The following is a 23,550-nucleotide window of genomic DNA, read 5'->3' as shown; positions in this document are numbered from 1 at the left end:
TCCCTTCCCATCGCCAAAAAAACCCTGGGGTGTTAGGGTTAAGCCAAAAAACCTAAATTACAAAAACTTTTTACAGAAATTCCTGGTGCAGCCAGTGCCCGCCACTGTCCATCTGTAACTTTGCCTTTGCATATATATTATTATAACAAAAACCTATTATTAGTGCTGTTATTATGCGGGTATAAGCCCACCTTCAGGTATAAGCCCACCCCCTATTTTTCAAAACATTCTGGGAACAAGGGTGCACTCGGCTATAAGCCCAGTACTAAATTTTGGCCAAGTTCTTAAATCAAATCAATGCTTTTCTCTCACATTTAAGGTGGGACAGGTGTAATTAGATAGGCCAAAATCATCATTTCATCAAAAATTAGTTTTTGTCATTTTTAGACACATTGATGTATGTAGTTTTCATAACATAAAAAAAAAATCTGGAAAAATTATGCAAATTGTATAAAAAGCGTGCTAATTACTACAAGAATCTTATTATTTTCTTTGTATACGAACCTGTTGCATGACGTTTTTTACGCATTTCATTTTTTCAGCAAATATCGAATTTTGAAAAAATGTGGAGCCGCTATAGAATGTCCTATGAGGCCCATTGAGGTATCAAAATAAAGCTTATTTAATTATCTAGGGCATGGACCTAAATTAAAGTAAATTCAAAATACCTGAAATTGTGATTTTGGTACATTTTCAAAATGGCATTCACCTCAAATTGGAAAATGCAATGGGGTAACCCTACCTAACCCTGTATGTAACCAGAAGTAGGTCCATGCTCTAGATCTTTTAAAGAGCTTTAATTTGACACCTCAATGAACTTCATAGGACATTGCATAGTGGCTCCACATTTTTTTGAAAATTGGCCAATTTAAGTTAATTAAATATGCAAATTAGCTAATTAATACGCGTAAAATATGTAATTAAGTATGAAATATGTATTTCAGCATATACTTGTTTCATATACTTAGTAAGGGTTTCCTAGTATGTTTCCGATTGCAATTACTCACAGTATTATGCAAGGAATAACACCGCTGCTTGAAGCACTTGCAGCATCCATATTATTCCGCGCTGGTACTGGTTGTTAGTAAAAAGTCACCATATTCAGGATAATTATGCTTCTTTGAAAAGTCCTCTTTTTAGGAGCACCTTGGATTCACAGACAGAGTATAGTTTGATTGAGTCCTGACAAGATAGATTTTGGTGGTTATAGTTGGCTTTTTATTTAGTACGGAACTCCCGAGTTCGCAATTCGACACACTTTTACTTCTCACGCCCGAACCCATGTTGTTGATTGAGGGTGCTATTCAGTATTTATTTATTTACTTCCAGTTCAGGTTATACCGGACACAAGGCCCGCCAGTGGATAATTCATGATGTAATTTTATACTAATATTCATAAATTCTATGTAATGCATGAATTTCATTTTAGGGCTCTTTTTGAAATTCCCTTACACAGGAACGTGTGCGCCATCCTGCAGCTTTCCTGTGCTAGCCTTCTTTTGTTAAAATCCTGTGTGATTATAACACTGCAATTAGCCACTTCACTGACTTAAATTAGGAGCGCGCTTTCCTGACCGAGCTTTCCTAAGGTGCGCGCTTAGCGAAGGGAATCCTGCCTTCTTTCTGTTTGAAAACGTGGTAGGGTATTTCAATATGAGCCCTTACATGAAAGTAATTAACCTCAAGACTTGCATTGGTAACAAGTCATTTTTGTCAAGTCCAAGTCCAGTCATTTTGTGTAAGTCACAAATAAGTCAAGTCATTTTGCAAAAGTTGCAAGTCAAGTCACAAGTCGCAAAAATAGTGATTTGAGTCGTGACTCAAGTTTAAGTCACACAACTTGAGTCTACAACTCTGATACATGTATGTATACACAAACATATAAATTTCAAACAAGGCACAATGTATTTTTTCGCATGTATTTTCATGTACAAGTACAAACCCACCCACCCCCACCCCTGCACACCCACACACAACTTTGTTTTGCAGTTAGCAACTCATCTATTTTAGTTTGTAAACTCAGTTTCATATTTGATACACCTTAGAAATAACTGGACAATTAAAACAACCACAATTGCACCTGCATGAAGTGGAATCAAAAATAATATAAAACCATCTCAAGGCATTTTCATTGTACTTCCTATCCAATCCAACAGAATGTATTCAATGAGAGATGTCTTAAACTAGACACCCAAACAACTGATACCCAAGGAAACATAAATTGGGACATTTCCTTGCATGTCTCAGGGCTCTCTACTTCCTCAGGTTCCTTAACTTGAACCCTCTAATCTCCAATGACACAGTTCATTTTAACCCTTATTTAATAATGATCAATCATAGCTCAAAATGTGACCTCAATTTGTGGAGTATGAGTTATTGTACCATAACCATTCAAAGGTCATTTGAGAAATGACCTTTGACATTGAGGTTAAAGAACGGTGTCCTGAGCGATGAGCATGTTTGCAAATCTAGTGACTTTTTGAAGATATATTATATGATACCATCTCAGACACAATTACACAAGATCAAAACTAATATTGTATAATTTACTCGAGGGGGGTCTTTGAAAAAATTTGTCATGCAGACTTTCGCATGCTGACTTTTTCTAGATATCTACTTTTTGATATTTTTGTCATCCATCAGTAAGCATAACGATTTTTCACAACATTTGCCCTAACTGGATGCTTTTAGGGGCATTTTTGCCCAAATGCGTCCCAATTAGGTGCTTTAGTCCCCACTTCAAACCGACCTGTCGATATACCAAAAGCGCTGAAAAGGAACCCCAAAACTGTGGCACATCCCATATATACCGTAAGCCAGGGAGAACCCCAGGAACTTACTACTCCAGATTCCAGAAAAATACACTTAATTTTTTTAATTCAAAAATATTATCTTTTTAATATTAATATTTTTGCAATTTGAGCAAAAATGGGTAAAAACATGCAATTTTCTATGTTTTCTTACAAGTGGAGTTACAAAATTTAAGAAGAGTATAGGCTAAGAGACAGCTCATAATTTTAATATTTTTTATGTTATTTTTGACAATTGGTTATAAAAAAAGATTTGAAACTGTATTAGAAAAATTAGAACACATACCTTGAAATTAATCTTTGTACAAGTTTTTGGGCATGATTACCATAGCATACGAAACATTTCCTAAAAACACACATTTTTGGCCCTATTTCCAAAATTTGGCCAAATATTAAAATATGACTTTTATTGCCAGTTAGAATTGACCAAAGGATTAGGATTGGGCTATATGTATGTATCACTTATCAAAACAAGGTAATTGGAAAATAAAGATTCTTCTAATCAGGGTCTATTTTAAAGTACCTCGTGAAATTAAAAATCTGTGTAGTGAGAATTAAAAATCTGTGCTTAAAATATGTTTATAGAATACTAATAAATTATACTAACTATTCAAGTTTCAAATGACCATGAAATTAAAGAAGTTTCTCCGCAAACACTGATCAAGTACATTGTGGCAATCAGTTAAACATTCGTTTTTGCAAAAGAATTCAAGCATATAATATTACATGATCACAATGCCTAGATGCCCTTTCAATTTTTCAGTCACTTGTGGGGGAAAGCATCAAGACAAGTAGTTGCATAACAGGCATGGGGGCAGCTAGAGTGGCCTACACAGCTTTACCTATTCTTTGGTTTATGTAATAAATAAGATCAACTGAAAATATGTTGTGAAGCAAATACAACTTGGTATTAAAGGGTTTAATTTCTTTATTTCATATAAAAAGCAGCAATTTGGCAGCAATTTCAATTAGATTACTACATGTTGTCCTATCAGGAAACAAATTTGGAACAATCTGAAATGTGGAATTTGACTTTGATTTGTAGCTATTAAAATGGGAAGTCTGACTTTGACTTCAACTTTGACTTCAATTTTGACTATTTTAATAGTCAAAGTATTAGTATTTTAATAGTCAATAGTATTGGGATTTAACAATCCTAATACTTCAATTAACATTTGACATACTTCATTAACATTTGATATATAATTCTTGATATATAATTCTTGATATATAATTCTTGATATATAATTCCATGTATTTTGAGGTGGGACCCAATTGTGTCACATCTGGCAATTTGTCAAAAACTACTCTTTTTTTTCATTTTTTTTTTTCAGATTATATTTCAAAACATATTCACCCAAACTATGCAAAAGTATACATTTTAGAAAGCGTAGTTAATTGCAAGGATTGCAAATCTGTAAAGTATGAATGGATATACAGGGTGTGCAAAAAAAGTATACAGGGTGATTCCAATGAAAAATACCTAAAAAATAACATCTCTTTACCACTCCATCATTTCTACATATAGTATAGTGAAACGGAGAGCCAAAATGCGATTTCAGATTTTTGGCCTGTTTTTAAGCTTACCTCCTGTGTGTTTGTCTATTGCAGAGATACAAAAATTCAGCTCTTGTCAAATTCATATTTAGAGAAAAGTCACGATGCTCACGTGTTCGTGGTAGTTTTTGGTTGTTATTATGAATTTAAAAATGATTGCATGGCTCTGCACAAGGTATATTTTTGTAAATATTTGTATTTGATGACCAGTCCGGTCGTCCGAGAGGTCGAGTGTTGAAAATACGGCAGAGAAAATTTGCCATGTCGTGCGTGTGAATTTGGCTTCAAAATGTCACTATTCTGCTAGAAGTTGTACAGAGATCTTATAATATTGTGTAAATAATTTTGTCAGGAACAAAATAAGGTATTACATACCGTCTATGAGTAAATATTCAGGACAAAATCCACGTTTTCCTTGTGTTGTTTACAGAATTTTGGATTTGCCATTTTGAAATTCCCCGGCCAGCAGTCGTCTGGGAACGTAAACAAGTTTTCCTAAAAATTGTAAATTTCCTTAAAAACGACTTTTGTTGATCAAACTTTGGATTATTTAAGATGTAATTGTTTAAGGATGTAGAATTTTAAGATATTTTGGAGTATTTTTATGTTTTACATGGTCAAAAATGGGGTCATCAGTTTGATTCCTGATTTAAAAACACTTTAGCAATTGTTCTAGTTATTAAATTGTTGATTTCGTCATGCTCAAAATCTTTTCGAAAGTGAGCGCCTGACGCGGAGTGACTGCGCGATTTCCATAGTCACGGAGCTTACGCTTTGAACGCAGCCGCCAAAAGGTTCCATGAACGCGTTCAGGAGAGTATAAAAGGCCGTGCACGACGCAAATTTAATCAGATTGCTTGGTGGACAATAGTCCACCCAAACCTTCAGCCCAAGGGTTTTGAAGGTAAGCACTGCCAACCAAAGCAAATACGCCCTACTCTGTGGCAGCTTGGCTACCACAATAGTGGCAACACACGGGTGGTTATGCACTCCGGTGTTTTGGCCTAGCGCCTATGCCTACTATTGTGCAAGTGACTTGCCGCACACATGCACAAGTCCAATGGAAAATTATGCACTGTATTTTGTGTGCATTCATTGTTGCATGGCAAGTTCGTATAGGTGTACAGACATGGCCTCATTTCAAATATATAGTTTTAGTTTTGGTTTTGGTTTTGGTCACGTGATTTCCTATTGTCCTGCCTAACCACTTGAATCATAAGATATCGAACTCATTGTTTCTACCTTTTGTTTAAAACCGAACATTTGTGTCAGTCAGTTTCGGTTTTGGTTTCAGTTTCTTATAAGTGGTGTGGATCGTAAAATTATTTGATTTGAAGTTACCTACTCTAAGTATACAAAAGAAATGTTTAAATTTCGCAGTACAATATTCACGAGCAGAGAAGTCGAACAAAGCAGTCTACATTTGAAAGCATTGATTTAGTTTGAAAGCATTGACTTGAGACTACGAATTAGCCTAAGCTGATTTCACTGTGAAAATATATAGACCATCGAAATATTTCCACAGACATTACAATAGCCACTTGACAGATTATGACTTCATTGTTATAAACACTATTATACGCAACTCTATTTATGTGCATGTCGCATGACGGAAGATCAATATCATAGAAGGCTGGTTTAAACTAACTTTTATTCAATTTATTAGAGAGAGAGATAGAAGAGATCGCCAGGGAAAGAGGGTGTGTGTATGTATGTATGTGCGAGAGGGGGGAGGGGGTAAGGGTAAGGGAGAAAGAGAAACAGAGGGGAGAGAGCACTGGAAGTGGGAAGGGAAGGAGGGGATAGGGGGGCTCAAGAGTGGAGTGGAATAATAGGGAAGAGTCGATGTCGAGTGTGGGGAGGGGGGAGGAGGAGGTTATATATAGGTGGCGGAGAGAACATAGGTATGGGTTGTGCTTTCCGGGAATAATCTAATTCATAATCAAATCATCTACATCATCATGCATCGTTTATATTTCAGACAAATAAACAAAACACCCCCCCCCACCCCTCAATATATGCACATGATTTCTACATGTAGGCCTAGGTCTCGTATATATCCATAACTTGGGTGTAATTTATGGTGTCATGGAAGTATGCCACCTACGGCAAAAGTCGCCTGCGGTGATAGATATCGATAATGAAAATGTTAGCACAATAGGCTATTATATACGTATGGTTATAGGGCATTATACTTTTGATTATATATACCCTCTTGTGTCCACCCAGCACAATAGTGTTATGATTGCATACCAATTCATCTCCACATTTTAATCCCTTGATTTTTGGTTTCTGAACAATAGAGAAACCAAAACTATATATTTGAAATGAGGGACGGATACTATACTCTGTAGTCGGCCTACTAGGCCTTGGCCTAGCCTATGACTATGTCATGTGATGAGAGATTCTGTTGATTAAATTGTATTTTTATGCTTCTCGATTATTCAAGCAGATAGTATGTACTTTTCGGCAGCATTTATTGGTAATTTATTTGGATTTAAAAGAGATAAATAAGGAAATATCGTCATGATCAACAACAGAGATTGTTTATTTACCAGTGTTTACTTGTATTTATGAATTGTGATGTGATAAGACAAATATGAAAGCAAAATAACAATACAAGATATAACAAGAGAAGCAAATATAAAACAGAATTGTCAAGTCTCATTTTTACCTGTTACTTCTCCTTTCATGCATCACTGATTTAACCTGTCTTGGGGAGAATTCTAGTCTTTGATACTACGCTACCACTTGTATGTTTATAAGACTAGTCTTCTCCATCAGTCGCTTACAAAAGTTTAGGGGCAAGCTTGGTCCCGTTACAATATTTAATTGGAAAATGAACTTGATATTTGGAATGTTCACAATTAGTGCTTTCATAAAGTATATAGTTTGCACTATATTTGTTTAACCCATTGTATTTATGTGTTATACAGGGTGTGAAAAAAGTCGCATTTTAAATTGTTTAATTTAATGTAAAATTTTCCTCTGCTAAAACTGGCATTATATTTTTACCCAAATGGACTTTAAATCACATTTAGATATCTGATTCCCATACAGGGTGTTCCAAAAATCAATGTACAATGAATAATTTGTAACAATGTACATGAAGGCATATAAATGCACATGATTTCTGACGCAATGTAATGTACATTCATGTATTATAGTGATTACAGTTATACATATCAGAAGTGAATTTCTTACAATAATCAAGTAGAACATACCAAAGGAAACAATTTTAAAGTCAACAACAGCAATGTAAATATACAGGGTGAACATAACACAATTTGATGGTGTTTATTTTCATGTCCCATACACAATGTATTACAGCTTCTTTTAAAATAAAAGAAATTGAACAGGCCTACCGTATTGTTTGTAATAAACGCTCCCCCTCTAATAAACGCCCCCCTCCAATTTTTCTGTGAAAAATTGACAAAAATGCAAACATTTCCATGCCATATCGTATAGGTAAGCTTAAAACTTGCATCAGTCATGTCAGTCACGATCGCTATATTGAATGGACAAAACATATTATGACTCAACTCCCATCCATTTCATTGCCTAATTATGGTAGAATTTCACTAATTCCATGCACTTACAGGAGTAATTTTGTTGTATTTCCCACGAAAATATCATTTTCCGTGGGCGCCACCATCATGTATAGTCGTGAATCCCTCCTTTTAATAGGAGCACCATCGGGAAATTGAACCCGATTTTTAAGCTTTTTCCACTGACAATTAATTCACTTCCAATAAACGCCCCCCTTTTGGAAAAATGCAACGCCCCCGGCGTTTATTACAAACAATACGGTATTTAAATTATAGGAATAATAGATATTTCATCTAGATAAAACAATTTAAAAGATCTGTAGAGTATGAAAACCAGTATTGCTGCTTCCTGAATCTCCAAACAACTTTATTCGCATAACCGGAAAATTTCACTCTAATGTTTAGAATTTAAAATTAATAGTGAAGTGAATAATTTATTTTTATGTACTTTGAACATAAACTAAAACAATTTTACATTAAATCATGCATTTCTTAGACTTTCCTTCTTTTCATTGTTTTTTTTATACACACAAAATTTAAAGCCCATTGGATTACATGACACACATGTTCCACTGCATTAATTAACAACTTGTTAAGGCCAGAGTAATGGAAGACACATTCGTTCACGCCCGAATTTGAGATTTCTTGATATTTATCAACACTAAGATGTATTCTTTCACTTGAAACTGATAAAATACAACTTGCTAATATTAACTCATATTTTTGCTTGATTTGTTTCACTCTTTTTAACTCTAAAAAGTCACATGGCTCAAGACAGCTTAGTAAATTGGCGGAAATAATGAGTCAGAAATGCTTGCGAATCTGCGAAATATTTTGATTACGCAGCGATTCGCTTAGCGTGGCGCTATGCTTAACTCTGCTGGCGTATGTCCAACGCAGTCTAGGCGCATTCGGTTTGTTGTTCACGCCAGCAAATGTGGTGTAAACAAAATAAAAATTTGCAGTCAAAATGCCACTTAGATTTTTTAATTATTTTGAATTTTGGCGCACCTGAAAACAGACATTATAGATTTATTGGTGCAAAAAGATGCATATTTAGACCATGCACCAGATACAGCTTTTATATGCGTGAAAGTCTTACCGTTTTAAAATATAAGGGCGTTTTGTGCATAATTTTGACATTTTTTACTAAAACGTCGATTTCTCAGAGTTCACTTTTGACAATATTGCACGATTTTTGTGACGAGATAACTCGAAAAATATGCAAGCAAAAGGTAAACTTTTTGCACTATCGTTTAGAGTACATCAAAGCCTAGGGAAGGTTTTCTCATTTTTTCAAAATATTTGTTTTAAACAAAAATATACACCATTCTGTGCAATTTTTAGCTTAATAGAGTGACAAAATTGCTTTTTTCACATGTTTTTTTCAATATTTCAAAAAAACAGACTAATTCCACAAAAATCAAAAACATTCCCTAAGTTCATGTCTCTTCTTTATGAAAAGCTAACTGAATTTGTTTTTACTCGAGCGGATTTTTTCTAAGTTGTCACAAAAAATTGGGGTAAAAAGTGAATTTTTGTGATTTTTTCAAAAACTCGAGATTTTTGAACAAATCTGACGTCACCATGGGATTCCTTGACTCATTTCCTTTCCAAACATGTATAGTTTTATATACTTTTGACATACAATTCAGAAATAATGATGCTCGAAAAGGTCTATGTTCTCTCCCATTACACTGGCCTTAATCCTTAATTACCTAAGTTTATGAAGATTAATTATTTGGCAATTATAGTTACAAAGTTAAAAAATAAAATTAACACTATGCAAGTGCATTTTTACTGCTACTAGCCACTAAAGTGAATAAATGATATTATTTTAAATGCACATCAACTTCTCATTGGATTTACACCGAGCTCCTCCTCTACCGGCACCACCCCTGGCTAATTAACTTAATTAAGGGCGTACTACACCCATGTATTGGTTTGATTGGTCTAAAAAAATATTTTTCCATTTATAGCTAGGCGATATATGCACGGATCATGTGAAATAAAAAAAAGATTATGAAAACACATCGTGAAAGTGTAATTTTTCACCTATTTGTCTTAAAGTTGACAGGTTGTTAAGGGATCTAGAATGAGCGTTTATTGCGTTTCGACAGTATTTTTTGTGAGACATGAGAGCACCTCAGACCTATCGAATTGCATTCTGAATCTGAAGCATGTCTTTCTGATATCAAATAATTTTCATTTTTGAAAATCACAATATAATACAAATTTTATGACAAATTATAAAAATTTGATATTTTTCAAATTTTTGATATATAAAAGTCCTCGAAGTAAATTATATAAATCTAATGATATATTCTTAAAGTGTATGTAGCTGGGAGGTAAAGCCGACGGTCAATTGAAAATTTTGACATTTCATATTGAAGATATGGATTTTTTTCCCAAAAAGACCTAATTTTTTTTGGTGTTTTGGAAAAAAAAAATCCATATCTTCAATACTGAAAAGGTCAAAATTTTCAATTGATCGTCGACTTTTCATCCCACCTACATACTTTTAAGTATAAATCATCAGATTTATAAAGTTTACTTTTGAGTACTGTTCAATATCAAAAATATCAATTTTTTAATGATTTGCCATAAAATGTGTATTAAATTGCGAATTTCAAAAAATCAAAATTATTTGATATCAGAAAGACATTCTCCGTATTCAGAATGCAATTCGATATGTCTGATGTGCTCTAATGTCCTAAAATAAATACTGTCCAAACGTTCATACCCCAGCCCTTAAGGACGCTTATTTTTGTAGCGATCCACGTAGTCTTCTTCACAACCGGTTTCTGCCGTTACTCACACGTATTAGACTCGCTCCCAGTCCTATAATACGTCTATGTCAATCTTCATAGTGATGGGCGATACCAGCTTTTGTTACCGATTGTCGATCCAGAGCAGTCAGGGAGTGGGGCGAATTTTTAGAAAAATAAAATAAAATGAAAAAAAGAATGGCCTGGAGCGCTTGCTTGCGACGAGGGGTTGTCTGAGGGGGATGTTCCCCCCTCAGAAGTAAAAACTTGTGCAAAATGAAGATCTAATTGAAGCGATTTGGTGGACAATTTTAGCAATTGTTTTAAACATAAATCGTGAAAGCCCCTTTCTCTTCTCTTCGGGCCAGTCGGCGCCCGGGGACCGCGCTCCCCCTGAATCCGCGCCTGAAATGAGTCGGGATGTGCTTGTTCAGGGGATGCGGGTACGTGTGGCTGTAGGCCTACATTAACGAACTAAACTTACTCTTCGTGGGATTACGAATCGTAAACACAACACAGGTGATAATAAAACCAGTATAGCAAACATCACTTTAATCAACTAGATACAACAAGTTTAAAACTTTTTTTAAAAATTAAAGCCTTAATGTACGATCGTTTTAAATTTTTAGATTTTTCTTTTTTTCTTCCAAAATGATAAAATAATTAAAAGGCCCATTCAGTGATTTGCTCATCCAGAGGATCGTAAAAGTCATCAAAATTCAGATTTCGGTACCTTTGTCATTGTCATATATGTGCTAAACATAGCCTATGCACGAGTGGTTCAGCGAAAGACATTTTACATGCAATTTGTAATTTAGATACTGATAGTATCTAAATTAGCTACTGTGTATTTGAATGGGGCTTCAACCAGTGGCGTAGCTGGGATTTTTTCAGGGGGGGGCAAGCCTGTATGGGGTGGGGCCCAAATCCACCAAACAAAATTTAGCCGCCCTTCCTCAACAGCCCGAAAAGGTTGACCCAATTTTTTTTCCGGTGGTTTGAGAAAGTGAAGAGAGAGAGAGAAAAAAAAGAGATTATAGGTGCTAGCGCCTAAAAGCAACACATTTTGATATTATATAGTACCATTCTCCCCCCCACTCCTCTCCTTTTTTCCCTCTCTCTCTCTCTCTCTCCTTTTTCCTCCCTGAGCTAGGGGGCGAGGGCCCCAATAGCGCCAGGGGGCGCGGCCCAAACAGGCAATTTTGGCAGCTACGCCACTGGCTTCAACTTCGTCAGTACTGCTGTTTTTTTTTTTTTTTTTAGCCAGATTTGTCATTTCAAAAATACCAAATGACAATTTGAATGACTTATCCTTCAAACAATTTTAATTTTTTTACACTTGCGCTGGGATCACTGAATGGGTCTTTAATATGCAATCATTATGAATGTTCCCAATACATTTGGAGGCGAAAAACATTGGAAATTTGCAAAAAACAACATCATAAACTTCACCTCTATCACTCGAAATATCTACGCACATATCACGCATGGTATGCATGAGTATATCCCATAGACAATCCCGGGACAATCCATTGGAATTAAATCACTATACCACACAATTTATTAAGCTACCTGAAGTCCCGGGGGCACTTCAATATGAAATGGATTATAGGTGTAGGGCTGGCACTTTCGCACTAAGGGGCATTCGGTGAGAGCAAAATGTAAAAAATATGGGGTCATTGGGTGAGAACATGACCTTATTTTTAAATGGAATATTTGGGTGAGAGCGAAACAGCGCTGCAAAAACCTCGAAAATCAATTTCTAGTTCTAAAATGGCTTCAAATTTCATTGTTTTTTTTCAAAATAAGTAACAAAATCAGTGATAAATGAAAGTTGCTGTTCAAATTGAACTTGTAAGGGTCTTTGGGTGACAGATCAAATGGAAAAATCAGGTGGTGGTCGCATTGCATTCTCTAAATTCAGTAAATTTTCATCTTCAACCGTGTAATTGAATGGGATTATTTTGAAATTTTAAAACGATTGAAATATCACAAACAAATAGGCCTATGTTAATAAATAATATAAATACAAGCTAAACCGTTGGGGTTCGATAATGAACCCCACAAAACTAACCAAGTAGCGGTATATGGAAAATGCCATACGGCCGGGCGGTTTCACAGTGCCGGCTCGATCATGCCATTCGCCGCCTGGGGAAAATAGGGGGTCTTCGGGTGACAGAGCATGTGTTTGTAAAAAATATGGGTCTTTGGGTGACAGCGATGCTGAAAAAGGGGTCTTATCCAGCCCTACAGGCGCGTCACCTCCAAAGTTGCCGAGTGCCCCCCCCCCCACGGCGTGAAGTCGAGAATGAAAGATTAGAATATTTGCTTATAATTATTTGTTTTCAATTTTCGAATATTTTTGTTTTCAATACGTTTCATAATAATACATTTTATTTTTCTATATTCTGTCAAAAGTAGCCTACCGGTATCGTATGGCGATACCAATTAATCGTGTCGACCCACAGTACCGATCGGCGTATCAAAGTATCAAGTATTGCTCAGCCCCAAAATACAAAATTATAATGGCGACCTCCACAAACTCCGAAATATCATCTGGCAGGAATTGTTTCAAGTGAAATATACAGGATTGTCTTCTCTGATGTAAGTAAAAATGGTGGCATATTAATTATGCTCCAACATACATTGTGAACGTTCTCACTTTAGTTGATTTTGTGCAACAAGTTGCGACAAATTAACATTTTTGTGCCAAACACATGTACTTGTGATAGCGTTTACATTGTATTCAGTGTTTGTCTTTTACTGAGATGGCGACCCTAAAAATCGCCTAGAACTAAAAAAAAAAAAAAAACAAGCATTATCTTATCATTAAGATTTTACTGTTTCAAACCTGAAACAGATGTGCTGGCTAGCGAACACAAATTTTGCATATCATTGTCAACTGGAAGGGGAAAAAAGAAGTTTATTTTCTTTAATAATGATAAGTGATGCCAAGCATGTGTTTTCAAAGCTGTGCATAATTAATGCATTTCCAAAAAATATATATTTTGGTACTTTTAGGGTCTGACATTAATGCTTAATTTGTGCGTGTGACTGGTTTCACGGTAGCAATTCTGAAATTTTAGATATACTCCAATTTGTAAAAGTGCCCCCATGTACCGCTTTTGGGCATGTCCTTTAAAAGCATGTAAGCTACATCGATACCGATGCCACCAATAGAACGAGAAGATTTGCCCCTTCATTTTGCATACCACTTTGACCAATTTTTTTTCTCATTTCTTCACAAAATGCAAAAACCCATAAAAAAAATGCGATGGGTGTAGTACCCCCTTAAGCTGTTGTAATTAATTAATACATATAGTAAAATGTATTTGTTATTAATTCATTAGATTGATAATTTCTCCTCAAAATATGACCAAAACCATTTGTTTATGATGGATTTTATTTTTTTTTAAATATAGGAATGAGAAGGCAAAATTATTGAGCAAAATGTGACAGCACCGCCTTTTTTGGGTGCCCACCTCAAAAAACATGTCCAATTGGCCTAACATTATCACAAGTGCTGTATTTCAACTAGAGTACCATAGGTAGAAAACCTGGGTTTTTTCTGAGAAAAATACAAACACATTTCAACACTTTAGTGTCAGACGCGACCTCGGTGGCCATCATTTTTATATTTTATTCACCATGTCCATTGAAGTGAGAAAGAATTGAATAGATGCGTGTTCATCACAACAGAAATTAACACAATAGAAATTAGCATCTCATGAATGCGGAACCAATCTAGGTTCGTCGTGTCTGAGGTAAGCTTACACTAGTTCGCAAGGCAAACTTTAAAAAACGGGCAAAACAGACGTGTCATTTATCGGTATGACATTCTTGTTATTGATGCTGCCCTGTTTTAAGTTTGCAAAGAAGAAGCATATCTCAGTTTGAGTGCAGATTCATCAGTAAAATCACACATGACAGTACTCACTCTAAATTGTTCATCAAACTAATCCTGCGTTCCTTATAAAAAGAACCATATGTACATTATTGTACATTGTACAATCACCACAAAAGATGAAAAAACGCATTAAAAAAAGTTGTTACATGTAACCTTACGGCACTACAATCCTTGTCATATTTATGTCAAATTAGAATTGTAAACACAGGGCGGGATTGCTCCAAAAGCTTGATTCATAGACAAATGCAAGTCGTTTTGTAGCTGATTGCGTGCGTCCATGGGTGGCCGTACACACACACAGGCTATTGCCATCCATAATTGATGCTTTTGCAGCGACTGGGAAAACAGCCTAAGAGCTGACAGCTGATATTTCGTATTTAAATTACGGCACTAAAGTTGAAGTTGCATTGGAATTGCTCTGGAATACTTCTTTTTTTTTTCTGGATTTATTTATAAATGGAGTATTTATACCAATTTCAAACATAGACATTCAGGTAAGATGTACAACAACCCATGTAATTAATATTATGACAAACATGCAGGCTACAGGAGCCTTGTAGTGTTTACTACAAGCTCTAATTGAAATTACGTTGCACTAGCTTTCTGTATACTGATCATCCCATTCTGTTACCTCGTTGAAACTTCCTCCTAAGTACATCCACACAGGAGTATCACTGGAGGTTGACTTGCTCGAGAACTCTAGCCAAGAATTTGCTCACCGATAGCTTCACATTCTAGGCTAGAGACCATTGCATTCAAAATCTAGTCGGATTCGCTGAAGCATGACACCGTGTAAAGCAATGGAAGTTCAGAAGTAAACACAGCCAATCACATCAGGCGATTGCGTCAAAAATGTTGCTAAAATTACACTTCAGCAAAATTTTAGGCTGTCCAAAATACGCAAATCTTGCTCAAAAGATACAGTTGACTCATTGAAATAACTTTCAACATTAACAGAATAAATAACCTCCGGTGTAAAAAATTGCACCGCTGTCCAACTGAAAAACCATAGTAAAGTACTCTAGCATCGAATGCGTAACTATCGTGTGCAAATTCGAAGCTAGAGTTCTCGAGTAAAGGTTGACTTAAGTGCTGGATGGGTCTGTCAAGTCAAAAATTAAGTTAGGGCTTCTGAAGTTCTGGCTGGTCAAACTTTTACTGTCGTCGTCATCGGGCAAAGGCACCACAGGGAACCTATTCCAAATTTCAATTGCCTCCGCAAAAAAGGACTGCCCTTCATGATGTCAGTGTATTACTAAGGTAGGTATGTGAGCATTCCTTACCTGAGCATGCGCAATATTCAGCCTCTCTCAGCGATAGGGAAATCGCGCACCCGGCGCCATTTTGGAAATTCATTACCGGTAGTAAATTTTACGGCGATGTTTTTGAAAAAAATTTTGGGGGGAATTAGATCGAGTTAAAAACAGTTCCAAAGCTTACAAGGTCAAGTCAAAAGGTTGAACTTGATCATAACCCGGAAGAGGTCAGATGATTCGCACGTGGTCACGGCAAATTTTGGCGACTTTCTAGTGGGTTTGAAAGTGACGATTTCGATCTATTTTTTTTCGAAAATTACTCTCCAAATATCTAAATAACGAAGTTGAGCGGTAAGTTAAATGGAGCACGCGTGAATAAAGATAGTTTTTGTACATAAAAATGTTTGGTTTAATGAGATTGGATGGATGCCTTGCGCAAAAAGTGAGTGAACTGGGGACTTTGTGTAGTACTGAATTGACTACTTTTGCCAGTGAGTGAACATGTTTAACCCGGCATGGTTTGCGTATACTAATTGAATGGGCTCATGCTGTGGATGCTGGGATAGATTCTCACTCTGTGCCGACTATGAGTCGGGGGAAGAAGCAAATTTGGACCTTTTCTATTCCTATCCCATCATGCATAGCGCTATCAGATTTTTGCTATGATAGACGCATGAATGACTGTGCCGTGGGCACATCGGGTATGACGGCCGGGGGATACAGGCCGTTTTTTTGGCCATTTTCCTATTTGATTTTCTAATTGTTCAAATTGATGGGGGGGCGTAGTCCTATGGCGCTTCGTCATTGGGGGGGGTAACTTGAGCAGGAGTGACCCCATTCTAATGATCAAGTGAACTGGCCCTCGAGTTTCCGCAATGATCTTTGGAATAGGGCGCATGCGCCAGCCAGTGCTGAAAAGGGTGCCTGCTCAAAGACAAAACTTAAGCTGGGGGATGGGGGGTTCATACTTGAGCAGGAGTGACCCCATTCTGATGATCAAGTGAACTGGCCCTCGAGTTTCCGCAATGATCTTGAATAGGGAGCATCGCCAGCCTGTGCTCCAAAGGGTGCCTGCTCAAACACAAAACTTAAGCTGGGGGAAGGGGTGGGGGGTTCATACTTGAGCAGGAGTGACCCCATTCTGTTGATCAAGTGAACTGGCCCTCGAGTTTCCGCATATGATCTTGAATAGGGAGCATCGCCAGCCAGTGCTCCAAAGGGTGCCTGCTCAAACACAAAACTTAAGCTGGGGTGGGGGGGTTCATACTTGAGCAGGAGTGACCCCATTCTGTGGATCAAGTGAACTGGCCCTCGAGTTTCATAATGATCTTGAATAGGGAGCATCGCCAGCCAGTGCTCCAAAGGGTGCCTGCTCAAACACAAAACTTAAGCTGGGGTGGGGGGGTTCATACTTGAGCAGGAGTGACCCCATTCTGTTGATCAAGTGAACTGGCCCTCGAGTTTCCATAATGATCTTGAATAGGGAGCATCGCCAGCCAGTGCTCCAAAGGGTGCCTGCTCAAAAACATTTTCCTGGGGGAGGGGGGGGCATCAGCTAGTGCTTATAATAATGAAACATTTTAAAGGGTGCCCCCTCAAACAAATTACCCCCCCCCCCTTGTATCAGTGAAAAGGTGTACTCGGGTGGGTAGTATCAAAACCGTGAGTTTTTCAATGACAAAAAAATAATAAGACACTTCAACACAAATTTTATTTTTTTGAATAAGTTTTTCTTTATTTTTGCATATATGCTGTTGGCCCTCACTGTGGTTTCCCAGGGACTGCCTTTTGAGGAGAGCGAGAGCAATCGCTCTCTTCTGCTCTCCTTAAATCGGAGAGTGATTTTTTAGCTTTCCTTAGTTGACCATTCTCTCACTACATTTTATTGTTAATGTTCTAAACAGCTCTTGAAGGCTCTAGAAGAGCTATGTAATGCTCTCCTGCAAATTCCAAAAGACAGTCCCTGGTTTCCATCCTCTGTCAAAGCTGGAATCTGCATCAGAAAACAGAAATAAAACAAAATGTTACTCATACATGTTTATTTGTATATTAGGGGGCTATCATTTTCTGCGGGGCTCCCAAATTTCCAAAAAGTCAGCATCAATAAAATTGCGACCCCCCTATTTCGGCAACAAACTTTTATGACCCCCTCCCACATCACCCACTGATACACCTTACAAGTCACACTACCCCCTGAAGAGGCTAAAATTGTATTCAGTCTTTTTGAATAAGATAAACACACTATCTGTGGTCATCTTGCGACTCCCTACATTTTGGTCATCAAATATTTTATGACCCCCTATTTTTCTTTCAAAAATTATGACACCCCCCCTTGTATATTTGGGACCCCCCCCCCTTCCAAAGAAAATTATAGGCCCTTATGTTCACATCAATTCAAATTCAATCAATCTAGGATTACATTTACAGTTCAGTACCGGTAAATAGCAAGTGCTTGTTTCTTTAAATTGTGTACTCACAATGCACAGTATAGGCCTATAAGCATTTTAATATGTGCATGCACAAAAAGTTTGTACAGGAAATTGGCTGAAAAATTGAGACATTCAAATTAGCATATCTCCATAACCACATATCAGTATGACATTCATTTATGCCTCATCAGTTTTCTTTCATTTACCTCTTTAATATGAGATTACTTTGATGAGAATCAAAAAAGTTCAATTTTTTTTTTGTATTATACCTAACTAAAGGTAGGTATAATGCAAAAGAATTCAAAAAATGAAATTTGCAGAAAAAAATGTTTTTTAGAGAAGTCACCCAAAATTTGAGAGAATGGCATGGAGCAGATGCTCCCTAAAAGGGTCAAGATCATTGATGAAACTCGATGTTTTTGATACTACCCACTTGATCATTCACAGAATGGGGGGGCACCCTTTAAAATGTTTAATTATTATAAGCACTAGCTGATGCATTCAAGGATGAACCCCCTTTTGAGCAGGCACCCTTTGGAGCACTGGCTGGCCAGATGCTTCCGAAGATTTTGTCTTGATCATCAGAATGGGGTCAGCTCAAGCATGAACCCCCCCCTTTTTGTCTTTGAGCAGGCACCCTTTGGCTGGCGATGCTCCCTATTCAAGATCATTATGAAACTCGAGGGCCAGTTCACTTGATCAACAGAATGGGGTCACTCCTGCTCAAGTATGAACCCCCCCCCCAGCTTAAGTTTTGTCTTTGAGCAGGCACCCTTTGGAGCACTGGCTGGCGCATGCTCCCTATTCCGAAGATCATTGCGTAAACGCGAGGGCCAGTTCACTTGATCAACAGAATGGGGTCACTCCTGCTCAAGTATGAACCCCCCACCCCTTCCCCAGCTTAAGTTTTGTGTTTGAGCAGGCACCCTTTGGAGCACTGGCTGGCGCATGCTCCCTATTCCGAAGATCATTGCGGAAACTCGAGGGCCAGTTCACTTGATCATCAGAATGGGGTCACTCCTGCTCAAGTATGACCCCCCCCCCCATCTTAAGTTTTGTCTTTGAGCAGGCACCCTTTGGAGCACTGGCTGGCGCATGCTCCCTATTCCAAAGATCATTGCGGAAACTCGAGGGCCAGTTCACTTGATCATTAGAATGGGGTCACTCCTGCTCAAGTTACCCCCCCATGACGTGTGGCGTCATAGGACTACGCCCCCCCATCAATTTGAACATTTAGAAAATCAAATAGGAAAATGGCCAAAAACGGCCTGTATCCCCGGCCATCATACCCGATGTGCCCACGGCACAGTCATTCACATCGTCTATCATAGCAATCTGATAGCGCTATGCATGATGGGATAGGAATAGAAAAGGTCCAAATTTGCTTCTTCCCCCGACTCATAGTCGGCACAGAGTGAGAATCTATCCCAGCATCCACAGCATGAGCCCATTCAATTAGTATACGCAAACCATGCCGGGTTAAACATGTTCACTCACTGGCAAAAGTAGCCGAATGCGTACAAGTCCCCAGTTCACTCACTTTTTGCGCAAGGCATCCATCCAATCTCATCAAACCAAACATTTTTATGTACAAAAAACTATCTTTATTCACCGCGTGCTCCATTTAACTTACCGCTCAAATCCGTTATTTAGATATTTGGAGAGTAATTTCCGGAAAAAAATAGATCGAAATCGTCACTTTCAAACCCACTAGAAAGTCGCCAAAATTTGCCGCGACCACGTGCGAATCATCTGACCTCTTCCGGGTTATGATCAAGTTCAACCTTTTGACTTGACCTTGTAAGCTTTGGAACTGTTTTTAACTCGATCTAATTCCCCCCAAAATTTTTTTCAATAACTTCGCCGTAAAATTTACTACCGGTAATGAATTTCCAAAATGGCGCCGGGTCGCGATTTCCCTATGCTGAGAGAGGCTGAATATTATGCATGCTCAGGTAAGGAATGCTCACATACCTAACTAAGGGGTCTCATGTAACAAGCTCTGGTGCTGGAGTCTGGTTTTCATCATCATCATGCCCCCCCCCCCCTTCTGCTCCTGCTTGGTTTTGGCTTGAAGTATTTTGACCCATAGCTAACCGGCCCATCTATAGCTACCCGTAGTAGGAGAGCTACTACGGTATGGGTTCCCTGTACTAAGTCTAAGCTTCACATTGCTGATCATGGTTTTGCACTAGCTTCCGAATTCTGCACCCCACTTTTACTCAAATTTTGGTCACTTTACGGTTACAAAATTAGGCAACGAGTGCTCTCTTAGCCACAACTTTATAGTGACAGAAAGAATTCCATGTGATTGGTTATCTACCCAAGTTAATATTAACATGTTTACAGTTTCTAGGTCCGATGACACAGCAAACAACACAGTGAACAATGGCGAATAGTGTAATGACAAGCGCCAGTGTATAGGTTATCTCACCGTAGTTTTCTCACTTTTTCATCCAATAATAACATAAACCAATGAAGTTAACTCAAATTTAAGATAATGATCTACATGGAACTTCACCATATTTAAGTTTTTCTTCCCCAATTTACTTAAAAATTGCAAGTAATTACAGGAGAAAATCACTCACCATTTTGTCCATGCGTAAGATGCACATGCGCAGTACCGTCAAAAACATCTAAATGTATCCCATCATGCAAGCTGTTAGGCTCACTCAATCAGTTATTTCTTTATTTACCAACTGAAACGATCATTTTTTAAATTTAATACAGTATTGAAGTAAAAAAATTAAAACGACACAAATTTAATATTTTTAAAAATCGTTTTGTCTAACAAAGGGACATATTTCAAAGTTTAGAGATCCCATCAAACACTATGAGATGATTCAATTTAGGGATTTTCCCAGAGAAGATAACCGGATCGGTATCGGTATTAACCGGGGGCGCGATATTTGTAATTTTTGATTCCTCTTGAGAAAGGGGGGCATGTAAGCCCACTTTTGTTAGACTCAGATCAAAAAGGAGCAACTACATTGGCACACATGCAAAAAAAAAGGACTAATCCAAGTGAGGAGTGATGTGGGCGCGAAACGAATTGATATTTTTGGCCTAAAAAAATAACTTGATATTTAGTTCAGATGTCGCTGTCGTGAAGGATAGGCCTACATTTGACTAGGCCTACGTGAACGGAAATGTTGCCAATGTGAATTTTTAATGATTTTTAACTGTATAGTTTTATTTATAAACACGAAAAAGTTTAACATCAACTTTACGAGTGGAGAGGGCCTACCGGTGCAAAAGTGATTTTTTTGGCGAGCCCCCCTTCCCCCATCTACATCCCTGAGTGAGTGGTGTTGTTTTGGGGTTTTTGTTTTTTAGAAATTGACTTTTATTTAAAGGTGGGTAACCTGATTGACAGCCTCATCCCCCCCCCCCCCCCCCCCCCCCCCCCCACTTTACTCCACCAAGATGCAGATATTGGTATCAGGTGAAAGCTCATATTGTTATCATTAACATGTTGAAACTGTGTTCCAAATCAGTACATTTCTGGAGATATCATCAAAAAATATCGAATTAGTCTCAACTGTGGTATCACTTGAGACTATTAAATTCAACAGTTTTTTTTGATGATATCTTCGGAAATACACCGATTTGGAGCTCCTAATTTCAATATGTTAATGAGAAAAATAGGATCTATTATTTGATATCAATTTATTACATGCATGATCATGAAGATTATCATTAATAAAAACACTGTAGACTACCAGTATCACGCTGTATAAATGTCAGTAATTCCGTAATTGGTCGCATGTCATGAACTGGGCATAAAAAGTGTTACACACACTAAAATGTCAAAAATCACACCGATTTGTATTCAACTGAACATAACTTTTTATTTTGTACATATCATGTATAGGAAAGTATACATTTTTAGGAAGTCTACATTACAAGGATCTCATATGTGGCAAAAACAAAGTCAATATTCAGGGTGGGTAAAATTTATATAGGGTGTAACATAATAATAATTTTAAAATAAATGCAATTTGTTACACCCTGGTAATTTTTTTTTTTTTGATGAATAAGTAAAAACAGATATTGATTTAGAAGGATGTAACCATGGCCTTTCATTAAAAAAAAAAAAAAAAAAATCTGAGGGCTGATTTCATTGTGGTTAGAACATACAGGGTGGTCAAAATTGTGTATTTTTACCAGGTAAAAACAAGTTTTCAAGCTATATAGTCCCTTGAAAGACCTGTTTATCTGATGTGTGATTATTTACCATCTAGATAAGTTTAGAAAATCACATTTGCTTAAGTTTCCTTCTGCTTTGTAGAGCTAGTATTGAGAATACAGGGTGATCCATTAAGCGGAGATGATTTTGTTGTGCGATGACCAAAAATCCAGCTTCTTCATAATACATTGGATTTTGTTGTGTGGTGATAAACAACACATATTAATCTTGTTTTATATTAATCATTTCTGCTCTATTTGGTTATCAATGTTCCAAAACCTAGAAAGGAAGTTAAGTATGAACAACGTACACAAAACCCCCACAGAAAATGGGTCAAAATGAAGTTAATTAACAGTCAATTAATTAATTAATAGGTTGCATAACATTCAAAACTGTTTATATCATGAAATAGATCTAGTATCAAGAATACTATGTATGAAATTTGTGGTTCATGCTACTTGTACTTTTCTAAATACAGCATTTCAAACTTACTTCCTTTTTTGCTTTTTGTGTGTAATTCCTATGGTGTGCGACGTCCTCCCATGCGACGTCCTCCGATCCCCCGCAACCCACTCGGACATTTTGACCCCCAACTCGCTTGTTACTAATCCAAATGAGCTATAAATGGTATTTAATGAAGGGGGAGATCAATAGCAACAAAATGACACCAAATTTAATTCTTTAGGGGATGTAATTCTGAAATTAATTGAGACTGAACAATAAAAAACCTATTCACATGTAACAAATCCCCCATATTTGATAGCCCAGTTCACGACATGCGACCAAATTTTCCCTAAGAAATTAGTCACATGAACATAATGCGTGTTCTTTTTGCATGAAAGGGACGCGGACGACATCTTTATGTTCTACGTAAGTTTTGAAGATTTTTTAGAATTTGAGATCGATTGGTGGGCACGTGCTCCCCGCGTGCCCCCCCCCCCCTCCCTCCCCGTGCCCCTATGACGCTACGCTGGACTGCTCCACAAGTCGATTATTCCACAATTAAGTTAGTGTCCACTGAAATGACGGATAAGGGAAATTCGAATGAAAGTGAGTCATCTATAAAATCTGATGTGAGGAAATTTG

The 23,550-nt window shown here is 37.3% G+C and overlaps 1 protein-coding gene across 1 annotated transcript in view; it reads right to left on the bottom strand.

Moving 5' to 3' along the window:
* Positions 1-20,939, bottom strand: part of LOC140161185 (proteasome maturation protein-like) — a 193,905-nt gene extending 172,966 nt beyond the window's left edge. The window contains exon 1 of the mRNA XM_072184634.1: positions 20,864-20,939. Within this exon, the coding sequence (XP_072040735.1) occupies positions 20,864-20,911 (48 nt within the window). The 5' untranslated portion in view covers positions 20,912-20,939. The remainder of the gene's footprint in view (positions 1-20,863) is intronic.
* Positions 20,940-23,550: the final 2,611 nt, after the last annotated feature.

Source organism: Amphiura filiformis, chromosome 9 (assembly GCF_039555335.1).
Source record: "Amphiura filiformis chromosome 9, Afil_fr2py, whole genome shotgun sequence".
Taxonomy (NCBI): domain Eukaryota; kingdom Metazoa; phylum Echinodermata; class Ophiuroidea; order Amphilepidida; family Amphiuridae; genus Amphiura; species Amphiura filiformis.
This window is presented reverse-complemented; position numbering and strand designations above follow the sequence as displayed.